The following is a 16,522-nucleotide window of genomic DNA, read 5'->3' on the forward strand; positions in this document are numbered from 1 at the left end:
GTATCAAGGTGAATCACGCTGGGCTGTTAGTGCCACACTAGAAATTGCTAAGCTTCCATCATAGCTGCATAAGATCAACTGCCGAAGGGGGCAGACAGGCATGTTGCGCACGTGTTGCCAGGTTTCTGGTCAATATCTGCAGGACGGAATAAGCTTAGAATCACAGGTGGATACACAATAGAAGAAGAATGATGCGAATGAGATCCTGCTCAAGAGATTGTCTGAAGTGCAAGTCGTAGCAGCACCAGATCAGTTCCTCCGCAGGTCAGGTGCCTGACCCTGGAGCATCGCCTTCTTACCGCATCGGAAACAGTCCAGACAACCCGACTCACCGACCGCTCTCAGCCTCAGGCAACTACAGTCATCACCGCCCTCATCAACCGGCAGAATCCCTCCTCTCCGCCCCGCATCTCCAGCACTTTTTTTCCGCAACATTCGAACCCCCTCAAACCAAATCTAGAATCAATTCCAAACCAGCCAATTCCCAAATCAACAAAACATGAGGGTGAGCCCAGCCGCCTGCATCGCCCTCTCTCTCTCCCAATCAAAACACAAAACTAACACACCCACCTAGATCATCGACCCCCAATCCGCCGTCCTCTCCAACATCGAGGTCCTAGCCTACCTAACAGCCAACCCGCCGCGACGACCTCCCAACCCGCCGCCCAACTCCCGCCACTGGGTTCCCAGCCCGGATCTCCGCGACCACAATACCGTCGTCAAGGAGGTAGGCCTATACACTCCGTCACTCTAGCCCATGACCCCCCATGACCCCATGACCCCATCCCCAAAACAGATAACTAAACCCTCTTCGAACCCAGATCCACAACTACGTCTCGCGCCTCTCCCCGCACCTCCAATCCTACCCGCAATACACGCACATCCCGCTCGCGGAACTCGAGGCGCAGGCGCAGGCGCACGCCAACCTCCACAACACCAGTAACAGCAACAGCAACAGCAACAAAGATACCGGCTCGGCGGCGCCCCCGACGCTCCTGCCCCCGACGCTCCTCACCAAGCCGACCCCCGTCGACCGTGCCCTCCGGGACCTCGTTACCCGGTTGAAACCCTATGGGCTTACGAAGGGTGAGGTGCTCATGATTGTTAATCTGGGGATTGGGTTGATGCCGGCTGCTGCGGCTGAGGAGGGGGAGGAGGAGGAGGGGGAGACGGAGGAATATGAGGAAGAAGTAGTGGAAGAAGAGGGTGGTGCGGGAGAGGAGGGAGAGCAGCCGGAGGAGATGGAGGTGGATGGTGGGGCTACCAATGGGGGGCAGGCTGCTGCTGGTGCTGGTGGTGAGAATGGGGAAGCGGGCAGTGGAGAGTTGGCGGAGGAGGATTACGGGGCTATGGCTCTGTTGGATACAGTAATCGAGGAGCGGGAGGAACGGTTGAGTGAGGCGGATGTGGCGGGGATTTTGACTATCATTCGGGAGACGTTGGGAGGAGGTGCTGCGGCTGCGGCTGCGAGTTGAGATTGATTGATGCTTTTAGGTACAGACTTGGAGAGGAAAAGTGTTGGTAGTGGATTCTACATATATACCCGTGATGCTTGACATGATAGGCATTTTCTTGAAACAGATTCATATAATCTGACTTTACTGATGTTTTTTTGCATTAGCTTGAATGGGGGAATGAAATTAAGGCATGCTCTATCTATCTATACAAGATTGGTATCTCTGATGAACTATATGCAGTGGCTACTGCTTCCGCGCAGTCCAAGTGAGGACACTAGCCATTTCAAAGTGGCTGCTCTAAAGGCATGCCACGTTTCACAGCGAAGCAGACAACATAATTCGCTAATTCAAATAAGGAAAGCCCAACACCGTGGGAATATATGCACAGCCATGACTCATGACCGGACTATTGCTGCGCTCCGTGGCGCCAATCGCGTAATATGTGCAACGAGAATCGATCACGCCTGGCGACTACATGAGAGCGTCAGCCAGCACACATCTCATCCGCCTCTCTGTGGGCTCGAACCTCAGAAAACCAGTCTCTGAGATCCAAGAGGAGCGGTCTACCACGGGGTAGAGGCCAGATCCTCTTTACCCTTGATAACATTCCCGAACTGGTTGTAGACGGGCTCGTCGGCATCCTCTCCATTCTCCTGGCCAAATGGCCCAAGATCATCGTCGAACACATCCCTGGTATAGCTACCGCAAACCTCACCATAATTGAGCCACTCACCCTTGTCCGTCCACAGGCCTCCCTTGCCGCCACGCATGTCCCACCATTCTTGGCCGCCCATCAAGGCAGACTGAGAGGCGTCAAATCCAGAGCTGGTGCGCATGTACTTGCGGAGAAGTGCCCGGGCCCATGGCTGGTACCACATCTCCGACCACCATTTGTCACGAACAGATTTATCCCCGTCGAGATGTAGCAGAGCTGGGACAGATGCCGAATGGACGTTTGTCATCAATGGAAGATCACGCCACGTGTGGTTGCGATAATTTGGCAGCTTGTCCAGTGTAGCATTCCAAGGGGGATTTGGCCAGTCATCCTTCGTGAGTCGGGGCTGAACAAATGGGTTGCCGAGTTTCACGGGATCAAGGTCTTCGGGGAGCATGAGACGTCTCTCTCTGGGCACGCCATGCTTCATCTGCACCGCTGAAGTCGTGCTCACGTTGTGATAGTGGAGCCATTCGACATCCATCTTGGCGTTGAACATGTTGAAGAACAAACGGGATTCATAGTCAACCCCGATGCCATACTCATACCGAGTGCCCGCTGTCAAGTGTGGCGGGATGGCTCCAGTGAGATTTGACGCATCCGAGATGCCGATCTGGCGATAGAGCCATTCTTTCAGCCTGCTGGCGCTGTTTCTTCGTTCCAGCTCGCGTAAATATTCCTGGCGCCCAAACATCTGGGTCATCGCCAGATAGTCTCCCCGCGAGTTGCGGTGCTGATGAACGTAATGCAATATCTCGGCGTATATGAGCCGTAAGTCACCCACCTGGCCCATGACTGCGCCAGGCTTGAGCCACCGTGGTCGATTCAAGTGTCCTTCCGTGTCGGTCTTCCAACCGTAAGCATCAGGAGGCAAACTCGATTGCGGTACCGTCACGCAACCTGGATCCTGAGAAAGACTCGATATACACGTCTTGCTAGCGGCGAACAAGACTCTCTGAGAGTATTTTTGCAGAGTCTGTTTGCCTTCTTTACGAAAGGGCAGGTCCAGGGTTATGGTGCCATATTTGCGTAGCAATTTCTCGTTGGTCTCCCGTAGCAGGTCCTGGAAACGCTGAACCAACACCTCTGCAGGCAACTGGAAAAACACATCCTGTGAGTCGACAATGAGGACCAGATCATCGTCATTCAGCTGTGTGCTGTATGCGAGGTAATTGTATATCCCCGCGATCCTGTCTACCATGGCGGAGTATTCTGTGCTCCCGTCCGAAGTGGACTTTCCGTAGCTGATCAGGGTCGGCGGTGGGTAGTTCAGGATCATCGACGACGTCACGGTGCGACAGAGCGAGGCTGATTTGTGCGACACGGGTATAAGGAGGTGAAAGGACGGCGCCGACCTTCCTAGGCCCAGAGGGGCGGTCTCGTTCTTATTCATGGCATGTCGCCCGCTAAGGAGCATTGGCGTATCTTCAGGGCGCTGTCGCGTCGGAGGGTAGGATGGGTACTTTACCCAGAAGTTAATCGATGGCTAGCAAGGAATCCTAATCAGCAATCGGGTTCATTCTAGGGCAGGAGGCAATGTACCTACCTCGCTGGATGAGCGCGACCATAAGGTGAGCAAGAAAAAACATGCTGCGAATAGAAAGAAGGTCCTGATGGGACGAGCTCTTAAGCGACGAGGGTGAAGATGTTGCAGCCAGAGTGAGGATGCGGACGACCGCATATACTTGTATTGATCGGCCCATTGGCCGTCAAGAATGCCTCGACTTGACATTCTTGCGGTCGCTCAGCGCGAAATATGAAATGCTTCACCAGGGGGTGGTGTGAAGAACCACCGCTCACTAATGGCGATGGGCAATTGGATTATGTTGCCAGTTCGTATCGGTTGGGGCCAGAGCAGGGGAGATCAGCCAGTGTTCAGAAGTATATACCGGGCGATGAACATTCCTGCAGGCGGAACGTGCAACCACTGAGCCAGAGCCAGGGTAGAAAGGCAACCGGGGAGGAGCAATTTTAAGAGGCAAATCAACAGAGGTCGCAAAGAGCCATGATGGAGCCGGCGAAGAAGGTGGAGATGTGGGACGGCAAGCCAATGGTGAGCACGGCACTCAAAGGATGATGGTGACCAGCGCAACAACGGGTAAAAGATCCATACGATAGGAAATGAAAGGAGGAGTCGCAAAGAGTCAGAAGGAGGGGGAATCCGAGGCGGAGGCGGCGGAGGAAAAAGAAGTAGGTGAAGAAGAGGCAGAAGAAGAAGAAGAAGAAGAAGAAGTTCTTTAGTCGAAGACCGGTCGAACACAGGTCTAGTCCGAGCGATGTTTAAGTTTAGTTAGTCAATTGAGGAGTGGAAGTGGTGACTTTTACGTTGCCTGCTGGGGGGGGAGCCGTCAGGGACTCTGGAATCACTGGATAAAGTCGCTCGGGTATTGATTGGCGGTCGCTTTTCTTCTCTGGCCCGGTGGGGGGTGGAAGTCCATTCATTCATTCAATCCACTGCCAACTTTCTTTTTCTACCCATCTTATTCAAGTACCATCTTATTGTTCCAACAACATAAGCTTGAGCTTGTACAAGAGTTGGACAGATTACTGTTATCACGAACTCTCTAAGATCGTCTTTCCCCTGAAATGATCAATCCCTAATAAATAATCATCTCTGTACAACATCCTGTCTACTCATCCGGATATCTATCCCAACAACCATTCTCTGGGCGGTGCCGCGTCATCAGCCCTGCGCATCCATGCTCTCGCTGCTTCTCTCGGTCCTCCCGCAGTCTTGGCAGCAGTCGCATACTCGTTTCACATTAGGTGTCCCTCTCTGAAGTACGTCGCTCTCTGACGTTTCCCAATGCGCCACTCCACAGATATGGTCTGTTCTGGGAATAGACGATGAAGCTCTCAACCGAGCTAGTTGGGGAATCCAACCTATGGTTCACGGACACAGCAGCAGGTGAGCAGCAAATGCGCAATGCTGGGGAACTTAAGCCTTTCTCTGCACGGGACGCTAAGAGCTACCAAGCCTTCAAATGGCGCAAGCCTGAAGAGGGACCATCCGCCGCCCTATCACACAGTCTCCCGTGCAAGCAGCAGCATTCCCGAGTCGAGTCTTACCCCTCCCTTTCCCAACATGGAAGAGGGACAATGGACAGCTGAGATAGATATCCATTCCAAGAATCTCCGCACCAGTGACATGCAACAGACCGAGTGGTTAGTAAGAAGCTTTGCTTCTACTTGCTGGGACATAAATATGCTAATGATTAATTGTAATCTCTATCATCTCATTCAAGATAGATCTCCTCTCGTAACCGCTGCAAGTTGCGGAAGATGCCACCGGCCGGGCCTTCGCTCTCCTGCCGTCGGTGGCCCGCCGACTGTGCTTTGGTAGAGGCGCCAGAAGCTTGCTGCGACGAGTCCGCTCGGCTCTGGCTCTCCAGAGCTCTGCGACGATCCTCAACGATTTTCGCCAGGCTGTCCACCGCGCGAGTCCGAGCCTTCTCCTCGGCCGTCCCCTTCCAGACCAACGCCAACGTCCGCAGCGCCTCGACCCGGCGCGACGCAGCCTCCACCCCCTCCAGACCGCCACCATTGCTCTCCAGAAGGCCCGTCACCTCCGCCCGCAGTCGCCTGGCCGCCTCCTGCCCCTTTTCCTCCCGACTTTGATTCTCCGGCCCGGCCTCTGGCGCCGACACTGAGATGAACGACGAAGCCAGGGAGGTCTCCGACGGCGGGATGGGCCACTCCATCGCGTCCCCGAACGTCTGCACGACCTCCTCCAACCGAGCCCGCACCTGATTCAGCATACGTAACTTCGTAATGAACTCCGGGTCCTGTATCGTAGCAGCTTCTGCCTCTGCTTCTGTCTCCTCGGCCTTGCCATCCACATCCCCCGCTCCGACATTGACAGCTTCGGAGTCACGATCGTGGCCCTCCCCCTTATCATCCAGCCCCTTCTGACCCCCATCCACCCCCTCCGGGTGGCCCTCCGGAACAAACTTAGCGATATCCCCACGTAGGGCCTCCGCAAGCGTATCCGACAACGCGATCGTCTCGCCGCGCAGCACCTCCACCTCGTAGGCCAACCGACTGCCGCCCCGTAGGATCTCATCGGTCAATCGCGTGAGCATGCTCGAATGCCGGACATTGTGCGCGCTGATCTGCGAGAGAACGGACTGGATTTGAGTGGACATCTCGGGCAAGCCGGCGGTCGCCCCTCGGGGATTGCTGCTGCTGTTGGTCGACTGCGAAGACGCCAGCGTCAGGGCAGGGAGTGCATTGTTGAGGTATTCGGCGGGATCGAAGGACGGGTCGGTGAAGTCGGGGTTGAGGTTCTGCTCGAGGGACGGTCGCGCGCTGGCTTGGGGGGGCGCTGGACTGGGGGTCTTGGAGGGAGCCATGTTGGCTTGACCTTCACTGGTTGTTTCCTCTTTTTTTCAGTCTGGGATCCTCTGGGCGGCGAATCTATCGGTTGATTGTGCGCTTATTTTCATCGGCGGGCTCCCAGGGATGACAAGATACCAAAAGTAAGGGAGCTGAATAATTGGCTATGCGAACTTGAGGACATGGGGGGGGGTTGTTGCGGGATTGTCGCTGTTCCCCATACAAATACCTCCGCACTCGGCCGCACACCGCCTACGGCAGTATGCACTGTATGTACTACTGTACACCAGTCTGGGAAATATATCTTGAATGACCTTTTCTGAGGTTCTAGAAACATGGATCTCTATGATACCGCTTCTAGTTTACTGAGCTTTCAACTTACGTAAAGTACGGTGTTAGCTGCGATGATAACACCAACATCGAGCTAGTCTCGATTGGAGCACAATAATATTATCAGGTCAAGGATATTATCAAAGCGATAGCAGAAACTATCAACAAAGAAGGTCAAACGCATTTCGGGAGTATCATAAGCAAAAGCAAAAACGAGGGTGGGTATCGTCATAATCATCCGCGGATGAATGCAAACTGCAGCAACCATGTGAAAAGCACAATGTAGCAGCAGCAACGCCGTCTTAGAGAACGTCATGGGCAAGATCCAAACATGTCCAACCACGCGACATTTCCATCAAACTCATCATTGTAAGCATCAATTTCCGCCATATCACAGAAAACAATGCCGTGGTGCTTAGATATTCTCGACCACACGTGCATTCATTGCACGCTGAAATCCATCTTCGGCTTGTTGTCCATATCGGCTTGGCCCCTCCCCAGCATTTTCAGCTGCTGCAAGCTGCTGCTGCACTGTCTGGTTCATTGCTGGGAGAAAGATGACCTTGCTGTTGGCCGTCTTGGCCATGGCTTGCATCGCCTCAAGGTAGCGGATTTGCATAGCAGGAGCCGAGGACAGGATATCGGCGGCCTGAAAGGTTTGAATTAGTCACTGCGACTTGGATGTAACGGGAACAGCGCTTGAAACGTACCTGACGCATAAGCTTGGCCGACTCTACTTCAGCCCGGGCAGCGATAACCTTACTCTCACCAATACGCTTGGACTGCGCAGCCATAGAGAGTGAGTCTTGCAAGTCATTACTAAAAATGATATCTTTAATGAGCATCGACTCGACTGCGACACCCCATCCGGAGGCCACGTCCTCGATGATCTCCGATGTCGACTGGGCGATTTCTTCACGGCGCTCAATCACATCTTGCAGGACCCGCGCTCCGATCACATGGCGCAAGGTGGTTTGAGTGCGCTCTACGAGCGCTTGTCGGATGTTGGAAATACCGAATGCAGCCTTGTGGGGCGAGACGATCTGGTAGTAGATAACGGAGCTCAAGTTCAAATTGACGTTATCCTTGGTCATGCAGCTTTGGCGAGGCACTTCAACAATCTGAATCTTGACGTCCACAGCCGTGAGGTGCTCACTAAGAGGGTTCACCTTGACGAGACCCGGGTCGACAGCGCGCTCGAATCTAGGAGCGCGAAGCATCAGTATATGCGGTTCAACGAAAGCATGGGAGTACAAGAGGTAGCGAAAGTCACATACCGCCCGAATCTTGTGATCAAGCCGACTTCACCTTGTGCAACGGGCTTGAAGGGGTTTGGGCAACAAAAGCAGCATGGTATGGCACCCAGACATCCGATAAACTCTCCCAGTCCGTGAACTACCCAGGGAGGTGCTTTGTTAGACCGGGATCTAGGAAGAACAGGGATCTCATTGCATCAGGTGAACCCACTGAATCCTGCGTACCAGCCATGCGCGTCCGGGTTGTCCTCGCTGTGCTGGATTTGCTGAGCGTACTTGGGCTGCAAGTCCTCTAGGCGCGCCGGCTGCACGTTGACCAAATTATTGCGCGCCGAAGCCGAGGGGCGGGGGTCCACCGGCTGAGCAGGCGCTTTTCCATTGATGTCGGACATGATTGGTATGTGTTTCAGATTGTATGAGTGACGAGGATTTATGCGCGACCGTTTGTATACAATAGTCGGATAGATGAAGTGGTATGATATCAACCAGGCAAGGGGACGTAAGATACCTCAAGATAAATGCAAGGTTAAATTGAGGAATGATGGATGAAGTCAAAAAGCAGGGCCGTGAAGGAGGGGAAGAGATGATTAAATAGTAGTCGAGCTGGTGTGTGAGTCGTCCGACCATGGGAGGGGAGGGGCGCTCGCAGCTGTCGGACATTTTACTTTTCGTTTGGTCCCAAAGCTCAAAGCTGCCAACGGCACCTACCGCATGCAACTAGTCCATTCACTAGCCTGGAGTACTGCTGTACTTAGTACTGTACTCTACCGTCATTCATCGATCCTTCCATGTCACTTGCCCGGAGATCAGATATTCTTTCTCCGCATGAGCCAAGGGGTATCACCTATCAAGTGGATCTACTGTGTACACATGTACTTCGCCCAGCTGTGGGGTCTGGCCCATTCCTACCAACTACTCCGGAGTAGGCTATTCGGGGCCGCCGCCTTGAGGCCCTTGATTCCTCAGGCTGCCTCTTGGCCAACTCAAATCCGACCTTGCTGTCGCTCTCATTGGGACAGGGTCCAAGGCTGAGCTCACAACTCATCATAAGAGCAGCAGCAGAGATTCACCGCCCTCGCCCCTCGCCCCTCGCCCCTATCTTCGGAACTCGGGAGGGAGGCTTAGAGCTCCTTGAGGCAGACTTCAAGAACCTTTGATACTCTTTGAGTTCCTCGGCTCCCCACATCAATATTCACCATAGGTCGATCAAAGCTCTCCTTTCACAGCAGACCTTCTTGGTTTATTGCCTAGCGTTCAGCCTAGAAACTAGTCCGCAAGAGAACCAAATGCGTGCCGGTTCAAAAAATGGCCGTCTTATCCGGTCTCAAATCTCGGAGCCATTCACTAGCCAATACCGACCACCCCCGGTCGATCACTTATTACATCACTTGCGAAAAGCAAAAAGAGCTGGCCAACCATACGGATCCAATCCCTACATCAAAACTGGACACTCGACACATGGACGGGACGATCGGAATGCCCCTACTGCAACGTTGTTTGGTTCGACATTCCTCTGCATCGTTGCCCTGGTACCCTGGGATACTGTGCCTCATTGAGCGGGGCACCCAGATCTACTGTCATCCTGCCCACGTGAAGGGACCAATACTTCCAGACGTTTTCTAGTCCCTCGACTGGTCATCATTAGGTCAGGTCAATGGGGTACGTTTTTCCCGTCGCATCTGAGGCTCTGCGGTGCACAGCCCTATTAACTATTGAGTCTTTTGACCGTGGACCCGCCTTGGACACTAGTGTTGCCAACCTTGGCATACGTCTACTTTCCCCCGAGGAAAAGCGAAGGATTTAGCGCGAAATGCGACGGATGTTCGGCATTGGAAATTGTAAAATATACGCCCGGCGGGCTGAGCCCGTTGGACAAAGTATGTACCGCAGCAAACAACCTGGGTCAACAACTTATCCTGTGATTTGTTGTGTCACCCGATACGACTTCCTATTGTCTTCTGTTAAGTATGCTGAGTCACTGACTGGTAGAAAGGAAGGCACGGTGCATGACCCCACTTTTTTCTCCGCCAAGGGATCGGGCGCGACGGGGCTGTGCCATGATCCTTCATCCTTCCTTCGTGTGTCGTCGGGCTAAGGTTGAACTAATAGTGCTGCCCTGTGCCACCAAGTCAAGGCCGATTTCCTGATCTGGGGGTATGCTCAAATGCGACAGTGGGTGCTTCAAGCAGGTCCTACATTGCTTCGTGTGATGATAAACAACATGATGGAATTATCGTCATGCTATAGTGTGACATTCAAGGCGGTACAGGGACCGGAATGGATAGTAGCATCGGCAGAGAAGAAGCCAATGCGGCAATCCCACAATCGTTGGTACTCAGTACAACCGTTGGCCTCAGGCAATGGTGCTTTGGTAGTGGGTCATACGCATATTTCCGCTGGATCGCATACTTGACCGCTGCTAATCTCAATTACTAGAACCAGAAGTTGGTCCCTACTTCATTGATGGTCGGGGTCTATTCCAATCCTCGATCGACATGCTCATGGTTTGCGTGACAAACAGAACGGTCGGCACACCTTCTACATCCTGTCAATTGAATGTTCCTCCTGGAAAGGGGTAGATATGACCCTGGGCTGTGCTCTAGACTTTAAAGCATGAATGCAGAGATCGAGCTGGCATGAAGGCGATTTCCAGCCTAGACCAAACAATATGTCATTACCGGCTCGGGATGGCATTCCTCATGTGCATGCAGACCGCGGGTCGGAAAACCTGCTTTATGGCTGAGCCGAAATGTTATGAATGCCTAGGTATGCCAAACATCCATTGCGGCGAAGATAATTACAAGGCTATATTGTCGGACCCGTGGTGTGATTCAACATGGCAACACGCAGCAAACAGCACGTTAGCTGGAATTATTATCACCAAGCTACTAACCACCACAGCGAGACGTCTTTCTTAGGCTTCAAGCTTATCAATGTACAATCAAGGGTGTTCTCAACAACAAGCATCATTGGTCTAGTGGTAGAATTCATCGTTGCCATCGATGAGGCCCGTGTTCGATTCACGGATGATGCAAGTCGATTTTCTTTTTTGATCTTCGATCCGCCTTGACCGGCCTCCAGTTGGTATTCTTTGGCTTCAGCCCCAGCTGATATACAGGTCAGAACTCATGGGAGATCGAATGTATTTGTCCTCTCTTTACATATCTAGACCCTCGACCGATCTCAACTGACAGCACTTTTCAATCCTACAACAAGCAATCTATGCCTCGTATCGATGATGAAATCCTGCACAGCATATGTCCGGTGCTATTGATCAATAAGCTACCTTCAGACGAAGAAACGGAGCTTTCTGGTTACCACAGTACCAGCCCCAGCTTCAACATGCCAAAAGCTTTCTACCAGGGCAATTGGAGGGGTGTTGGCAAGTCACTACCTAGGACAGGCTCGGCAGTCCCGATGTCCCTGGCCAGATTAGCTTGGTTCTCTGAATATTCAAAAAGGCTACACAAACCTGGGGCCCCGCGGTGCCCAGTATTGTCCGGTCTTGCTGAGGTCAAACGTGTCTGTAAACGAAGCGAGCGATTCTGCTGCCTCATCTGGGGTGACAGCTGCAAGGACAAGCGGTCAGTGTGTCTTTAAACGAGAAACAGGTGACACATGCAAACGATTCGACGACCTACCTCCGCCGGCATCCCAGTACTTGTCAAACCCCACACCCTTTGTCATCTCCGTGCGCATAAACCCAGGATGGACTATGCCGACAGCGATTCCTTTGTCTTTGAGGTCCAAACTCAGCAGCTTCCCGACCATATTAAGAGCTGCTTTGCTGGCATGGTGACCATAATTTCCGCCACCCTCCTTCTCATGACGCAGCGTAATGCTTCCACTCTCGCTACTGACCAGAATTATCTTGCTACCGGCATCCAAGAGTCCGGCTTTGACCAGGTGATGGACTAGAAAGACAGGCCCAATAGCAGAGGTGGTATACATCTTGACTTGTTTCTCCCAATCGGGATCATCAAATGTCTCGAACCCAAAATAGCCCGCGGAGATGATGACTGTTGAGATCTTCTCAGATGAGGGCAGCTGGGAAACCAAACTCTGGCCGACATCAGGTTTGGACACGTCAATGTTCGGAATCCATGAGACAAGAGGCTCGTCTTTTGGCTTCGTAGAATGTCGGGTGGTTGCAAAAACCGTCTTCGTGGATTGTCTCCCTGCATATAGAGTCTTGAGGGATGACCCCAAGCCTCTGGTAGCACCGACGATGAGGATATTCTCGGACATAGTTCGTATCGGCAAGACTTGGTGACTCAGTACAAAGGATGTTGGGTTGGATTCTCAGATTAAGTGAGCTGTGCAGGGCAAGAATGATGCGCAGCGTGCCCCTCGTTGTGGAAGAAGTGAACAATAGCTGGTGCTGACCCCTGTTCCTAATGACGTAAGTCCGACTGCGGATTGTGACACGGCTTGCTTCTTGCTTTGCTTACCCCTCTCCAATCCTTTGATTACCTTATTATGCATGCATGTCTGCGAAGTTGACATAAAATCACCCCCCCCTTCTCACCTGTCATTAGACTATGCTGGCTAATGGCTAGTTAGCCGCCGCTTAAGCGGAATTCGACGCGATTGCAACGCTTGACTGGTCAGTGACTGGTCAGTGACTGGTCAGTGACTGGTCATCTCTTGCACTCAGTCGCCGCGAGTAGTGAATCCAGCCCCCAATCAGCAGTCCGTTTCAGACGACCGCATCTGCCTCCGTCTCCATTCTTTCTCCTTCTCTAGTCTCATCTTTTGAACATGACCTCGCCTCTATCTACCTCCACCTACACCAGATTCACCTCACCCAGCCTATACACCCCGTGTGGTCCGCTTCTATTCGTGGCCTGCTTCTAAATTAGCAACAATCCTCTTGCTCAGCCCTGCTTAGTCATCGCCCCTCTACCCCCCAAAAGGCGCCAGTGGAGAATCCCTTTTAAACGATCGACGAGAGAAATCAGGGCTCTCTATGGTGTCAAGCTGTCTATTCTCAAAGTGCTGAAGTCGGAGCTGGCCTCCTCATGTCTAATGGTACTTGACGATGAGTACATTCCACAATTTCATGCTGCAAGCCAAAAAAGCACGCGCTGCCATCAACAGAGGCAAGAGATCCGACGCCAAGAAGAGCAATTCCTCCAAACACGGTGCAGTGCCATCTTCCGTGTCGTTGTACGTTGGACCGCCCCTGCTGAAGATAGATGACCGACGCTCAAGCCTCGAGGCGTGCTCGTTACTGACATGGGTTTTCCCAATGTTGACAGAGTGGACATAGTACCGACCTCGGCCCCCTGGGACCTCCTCCCCGTTGAAATCCAGATCAAGATATTCGCCCACTGCGGCGTCACCGATTTATTACCGCTGAAGCTGGTCTGCAAGTCCTTCTATCAGCTGCTGACCTCCCAAGAACAATGGATCACCCGGCAGTATCTGCGACAACGCCGCGGCGGAACGCTTCCCTCCCCTATCGACGGCGAGAAAACCTATACTAGAAGTCCGGAGGATGATGTAGTGCTTCTGTCGGACCTGTTCCCTCCTGCGAAGAGTGCCAGGGGGGGCCATATCTACACCTTCAAGTACATCTTCAGTTTGCGCCGTCGGCAGAAGCAATGTTCAAAGTTGAGCTGCTACCTTGCGGATCGTGTCATGGATCGGTTCGTGCACAGTGAGCCAGGCTTTATGAAGTCGGTTTTCTCCTCCAAGGCCGAGCGGTCTGCTTTTGTGCAGCAGACGACCGCGCGGTTATGGTTCTACCTCACTCCTCTGATGTGAGTATCACCCTGCGATTTGTCTCCGATGACTCCTTCCTCTGACATATGATTCCTTGCCCCAGGTACTATGCTCTCTACTTTTTGGAAACCTATGCTCTCGCTAGACGAGAGCAAACCAACATCCTCCTCCGAGAATTTGAGGCCGGACGTCTTCCGGTTCCCATCCCCCCTCACATTCGTAAAGTCATGTACCGGGAGCTGCAAGTAAAGATAATCAAGGCACCCCCGTTCACCGATACGGCGACTCTTATAGCCACGCACCACTGCATGCAACTCCTAGTCTCCTACCTGCGGTATACGGTACCACCGGATGAGCCTACGGTGTCGGATGACAGTTGGATCGGGTCACTGCTCACCGTATCCCCGTTCTCGCGGATCGTGGAGTATTTCTCTGCGGAGATTGGGGACGGCGGGAGTCAGCGAATGCAGCGAAAGGAGTTTATGCACAATTTCCACAACGATATCACGTTGAACGAGAAGGACGACATTCAGTCCTTGGTGTTCCAGATCTCGCCAAACGTTCACCTCCACGGATCGGTAGAAGACGTCTGGTTTGATGTGGTAGGGGAAGAGCTGGCTTCGAGGCATGCGGCGCCCCATGATGTCGATCGCGTCATGGTCTGGCCCGGGCTGCCGGTCTTGTTGTCCTGTCGCGAGTGCCGCGTGAGAGAGGGCTGGCATGCGTGAATCATTCCGTTTTGGGTTTAGCAAGCGCTGCGTTATCCTGCATTTTCTCTGGTTTTTTGAGGCAAGGCGTTCCAGGTTCCAGCGGGAAGGGGGTTTTTCGGTGTCTATGATGGCGGGAGACGCAGCGGGTGTCAACTTTACGACTGCAACGCCGCAGCGTCAATTCGAATTTCTAGCATATTTCGGAATCAGCACAAGACTCCAAATCAGACCACGTATTGACTGTGAAATGTTGTTAAAGTTTAGAAAGTTAGAATTCTTCCGAGGTAAATGTTGCGCAAGGCGGGGTTAGCGGCAGCTCTTCCCTGCCAAGAGATGCTTTTCTTCCGCGGGCGAACTTACGAAGTGACTACCAGTACTCGCGGGCAGTAAGTTAACTTACATCTACCAAGTCCGGCGCGACATGTGAAACTCTCCTCCTCCGCTCCCTATCTTCCTCCCTCTCTTTCCACCATAACAATCACAAAACATAGTAACCACCATAATCCCCAAGCAACAATGGCCCTCCTGAGCCTCCTCAACACAACCTGGACTTTACACCGACTCTCCCCGCTGCACCATGGCAAAGAATTCCCCTCCCTGCTTGACAACCACCACGCCCTGCAGACCTACGCAGCCCGCCTCCGCGACCACCTCACCGGCACCTCCTCCGTCTCCGGCGCAACCTTCACAACAATTGGCGCCTCCGACGAGGCAGACCCCCGGTCGAAAACCGGCGCCCTACTCTCCTGCACCTGGGAACCCATCCCCACGCTCTCCCTGTCCGGCCACACAACCACCACAACCACCCGGGCGATAACCACCACGAACCCCTCGCCCTCTCCCTCTCCCTCGCCCTCCACAAACACCAACACCAACGACCCAACCCCCTCCCGCCCCCGCGGCCGCCCGCGCCGCCCAGCAACCACCCCGGGCACCCCCGGCGCCGGCATCCTAATCACCCTGACCTACGAAACCCAAACCTACCGCGCCGCCCTCCTCACGCCCTCCGCCGTATCCTCCACCGCTACCACCTCCACAACAACCAGCGCACCCTCCCCATCAAGCTCCCACGCCCGCTCCCACGCCCCGCACCGAACCCTCCGCTCGCACGCCCACACCCAAACAACCCATCTCCCCCTCCTCCTCACCAAACTCCCCGCCCCGCTCCGCCACACCTTCCTGGCCTTTCTATCTGCGACGTTCGACACGTACGCCGCGGGCTTGACCCTCCCGTCTGGGTTCCTGGGTGGGTCGTTGGAGGGGTATCTCTCCTACGTTCGCGAGGAGGCTCGCAAAGTTGGGGGCGGGGCTGGGGTTGAGGGTGGCGGTGATGATGTGGTCGGGGCAGTGGTTCGGGATGTGCATATCGTGTTGGGGTTTCAGGGGCCGGTGGCGCCGGGGTTGCGCGGGTTGGATGTTTGTTTGCCGCGGGGGGTGGTTGGGGGTTTAGTTGGGGGGGTTTCTGAGGAGGATCAGTCCGGGGGTGGGGATGTGTTAGGCAAGATCGCGGGGTATCTGGATACGCATCTGGCGATGAGGGTGGATTTGAAAGAGGGGAAGGGGCTTGAGGGTGGGGATGTGGTGCGGGTGACGAGGGTTAGTTGTGGGGGGTTTATGTTGGGCGCGGATGGGAAGATGAAGTTGGTTGGGGTTGCCGGTGCTGGTGCCGGTGCCGGTGCCGGGCAGGTGGGTGCTGAGGATGGTGAGGAGAAGGACGACGAGGAACACGATGATGGGGGACTTCCTCCTCCTGCTGCTGGCGCTACTGTGTTGAGTCTTAAGGATCGGGTTGCCTTACGCGCCGCTGAGATGCTGCTTCTAGACGTGGTGCGGCGAGCAGCCGGGGTGGAGGGTGAGAGCCATGGGTCTCTTGAAGGCTGAATGAAGCATGCCACCCTTACGCAGGGAAGAAAAAGGTAAGCTCTAATCAAATTACCAAGGGTTGGAGCTCTAGGGCTTCCATCGCTATCAGCAAATCTAACGGGGGCTATG

General features: G+C 53.8%; 8 protein-coding genes and 1 non-coding gene across 9 annotated transcripts; 5 read left to right on the forward strand and 4 right to left on the reverse strand.

The window, feature by feature from the left end:
* Positions 1 to 474: 474 nt before the first annotated feature.
* On the forward strand, positions 475 to 1,475 carry BO66DRAFT_469118 (uncharacterized protein; the record flags this gene model as incomplete). The annotated part of the gene is made up of 3 exons (XM_025652702.1): positions 475 to 505; positions 575 to 727; positions 822 to 1,475. Exons 1-3 carry the CDS (start codon positions 500 to 502, stop codon positions 1,473 to 1,475), a joined length of 813 nt encoding a protein of 270 aa, XP_025506706.1. The 5' UTR covers positions 475 to 499.
* A 167-nt stretch (positions 1,476 to 1,642) lies between these two features.
* On the reverse strand, positions 1,643 to 4,342 carry BO66DRAFT_368172 (glycosyltransferase domain-containing protein). The gene is made up of 2 exons (XM_025645323.1): positions 3,719 to 4,342; positions 1,643 to 3,658 (listed from the first exon to the last, which is right to left on the reverse strand). Exons 1-2 carry the CDS (start codon positions 3,902 to 3,904, stop codon positions 2,021 to 2,023), a joined length of 1,824 nt encoding a protein of 607 aa, XP_025506707.1. The 5' UTR covers positions 3,905 to 4,342; the 3' UTR covers positions 1,643 to 2,020.
* Positions 4,343 to 5,084: 742 nt separating this feature from the next.
* BO66DRAFT_249463 (uncharacterized protein) lies at positions 5,085 to 6,864 on the reverse strand. The gene is made up of 2 exons (XM_025642944.1): positions 5,405 to 6,864; positions 5,085 to 5,337 (listed from the first exon to the last, which is right to left on the reverse strand). The coding sequence occupies exon 1, from the start codon at positions 6,522 to 6,524 to the stop codon at positions 5,409 to 5,411; it is 1,116 nt and encodes a 371-aa protein (XP_025506708.1). The 5' UTR covers positions 6,525 to 6,864; the 3' UTR covers positions 5,085 to 5,337; positions 5,405 to 5,408.
* Positions 6,865 to 6,902: 38 nt separating this feature from the next.
* On the reverse strand, positions 6,903 to 8,863 carry BO66DRAFT_368179 (slipin family protein). The gene is made up of 4 exons (XM_025645324.1): positions 8,305 to 8,863; positions 8,115 to 8,232; positions 7,548 to 8,040; positions 6,903 to 7,486 (listed from the first exon to the last, which is right to left on the reverse strand). The coding sequence occupies exons 1-4, from the start codon at positions 8,483 to 8,485 to the stop codon at positions 7,253 to 7,255; spliced, it is 1,026 nt and encodes a 341-aa protein (XP_025506709.1). The 5' UTR covers positions 8,486 to 8,863; the 3' UTR covers positions 6,903 to 7,252.
* A 2,193-nt stretch (positions 8,864 to 11,056) lies between these two features.
* BO66DRAFT_t79 lies at positions 11,057 to 11,127 on the forward strand. The gene has a single exon. It is a non-coding gene; the product is annotated as a tRNA-Gly (tRNA).
* Positions 11,128 to 11,449: 322 nt separating this feature from the next.
* BO66DRAFT_368181 (oxidoreductase, short chain dehydrogenase/reductase family superfamily) lies at positions 11,450 to 12,602 on the reverse strand (the record flags this gene model as incomplete). The annotated part of the gene is made up of 3 exons (XM_025645325.1): positions 11,735 to 12,602; positions 11,566 to 11,662; positions 11,450 to 11,516 (listed from the first exon to the last, which is right to left on the reverse strand). Exons 1-3 carry the CDS (start codon positions 12,339 to 12,341, stop codon positions 11,450 to 11,452), a joined length of 771 nt encoding a protein of 256 aa, XP_025506710.1. The 5' UTR covers positions 12,342 to 12,602.
* A 494-nt stretch (positions 12,603 to 13,096) lies between these two features.
* On the forward strand, positions 13,097 to 13,452 carry BO66DRAFT_389462 (uncharacterized protein; the record flags this gene model as incomplete). The annotated part of the gene is made up of 1 exon (XM_025646804.1): positions 13,097 to 13,452. A coding segment is annotated over exon 1 (161 nt), but the record flags the coding sequence as incomplete, so codon positions are not given.
* On the forward strand, positions 13,332 to 14,548 carry BO66DRAFT_399110 (F-box protein; the record flags this gene model as incomplete). The annotated part of the gene is made up of 2 exons (XM_025648666.1): positions 13,332 to 13,858; positions 13,924 to 14,548. 2 exons carry the CDS (start codon positions 13,332 to 13,334, stop codon positions 14,546 to 14,548), a joined length of 1,152 nt encoding a protein of 383 aa, XP_025506712.1.
* A 405-nt stretch (positions 14,549 to 14,953) lies between these two features.
* Positions 14,954 to 16,411, forward strand: BO66DRAFT_426721 (uncharacterized protein; the record flags this gene model as incomplete). Its single annotated transcript, XM_025650300.1, has 1 exon — positions 14,954 to 16,411. Exon 1 carries the CDS (start codon positions 15,047 to 15,049, stop codon positions 16,409 to 16,411), a length of 1,365 nt encoding a protein of 454 aa, XP_025506713.1. The 5' UTR covers positions 14,954 to 15,046.
* Between the last annotated feature and the right edge of the window lie 111 nt (positions 16,412 to 16,522).

Source organism: Aspergillus aculeatinus (assembly GCF_003184765.1).
Source record: "Aspergillus aculeatinus CBS 121060 unplaced genomic scaffold BO66scaffold_9, whole genome shotgun sequence".
Lineage (NCBI taxonomy): Eukaryota > Fungi > Ascomycota > Eurotiomycetes > Eurotiales > Aspergillaceae > Aspergillus > Aspergillus aculeatinus.

Bases quoted from the DNA above. Each gene is read 5' to 3' on its own strand.
- BO66DRAFT_368172 (XM_025645323.1), bottom strand. From the start codon at position 3,904: ATGTCAAGTCGAGGCATTCTTGACGGCCAATGGGCCGATCAATACAAG. The intron at 3,659-3,718 runs GTAGGTACATTG...ATTCCTTGCTAG, and splicing joins GGTCGCGCTCATCCAGCGAG to CCATCGATTAACTTCTGGGT.
- BO66DRAFT_249463 (XM_025642944.1), bottom strand. From the start codon at position 6,524: ATGGCTCCCTCCAAGACCCCCAGTCCAGCGCCCCCCCAAGCCAGCGCG.
- BO66DRAFT_368179 (XM_025645324.1), bottom strand. From the start codon at position 8,485: ATGTCCGACATCAATGGAAAAGCGCCTGCTCAGCCGGTGGACCCCCGC. The intron at 8,041-8,114 runs GTATGTGACTTT...TCGCGCTCCTAG, and splicing joins TTGATCACAAGATTCGGGCG to ATTCGAGCGCGCTGTCGACC. The intron at 7,487-7,547 runs GTACGTTTCAAG...CAAACCTTTCAG, and splicing joins CGGCCAAGCTTATGCGTCAG to GCCGCCGATATCCTGTCCTC.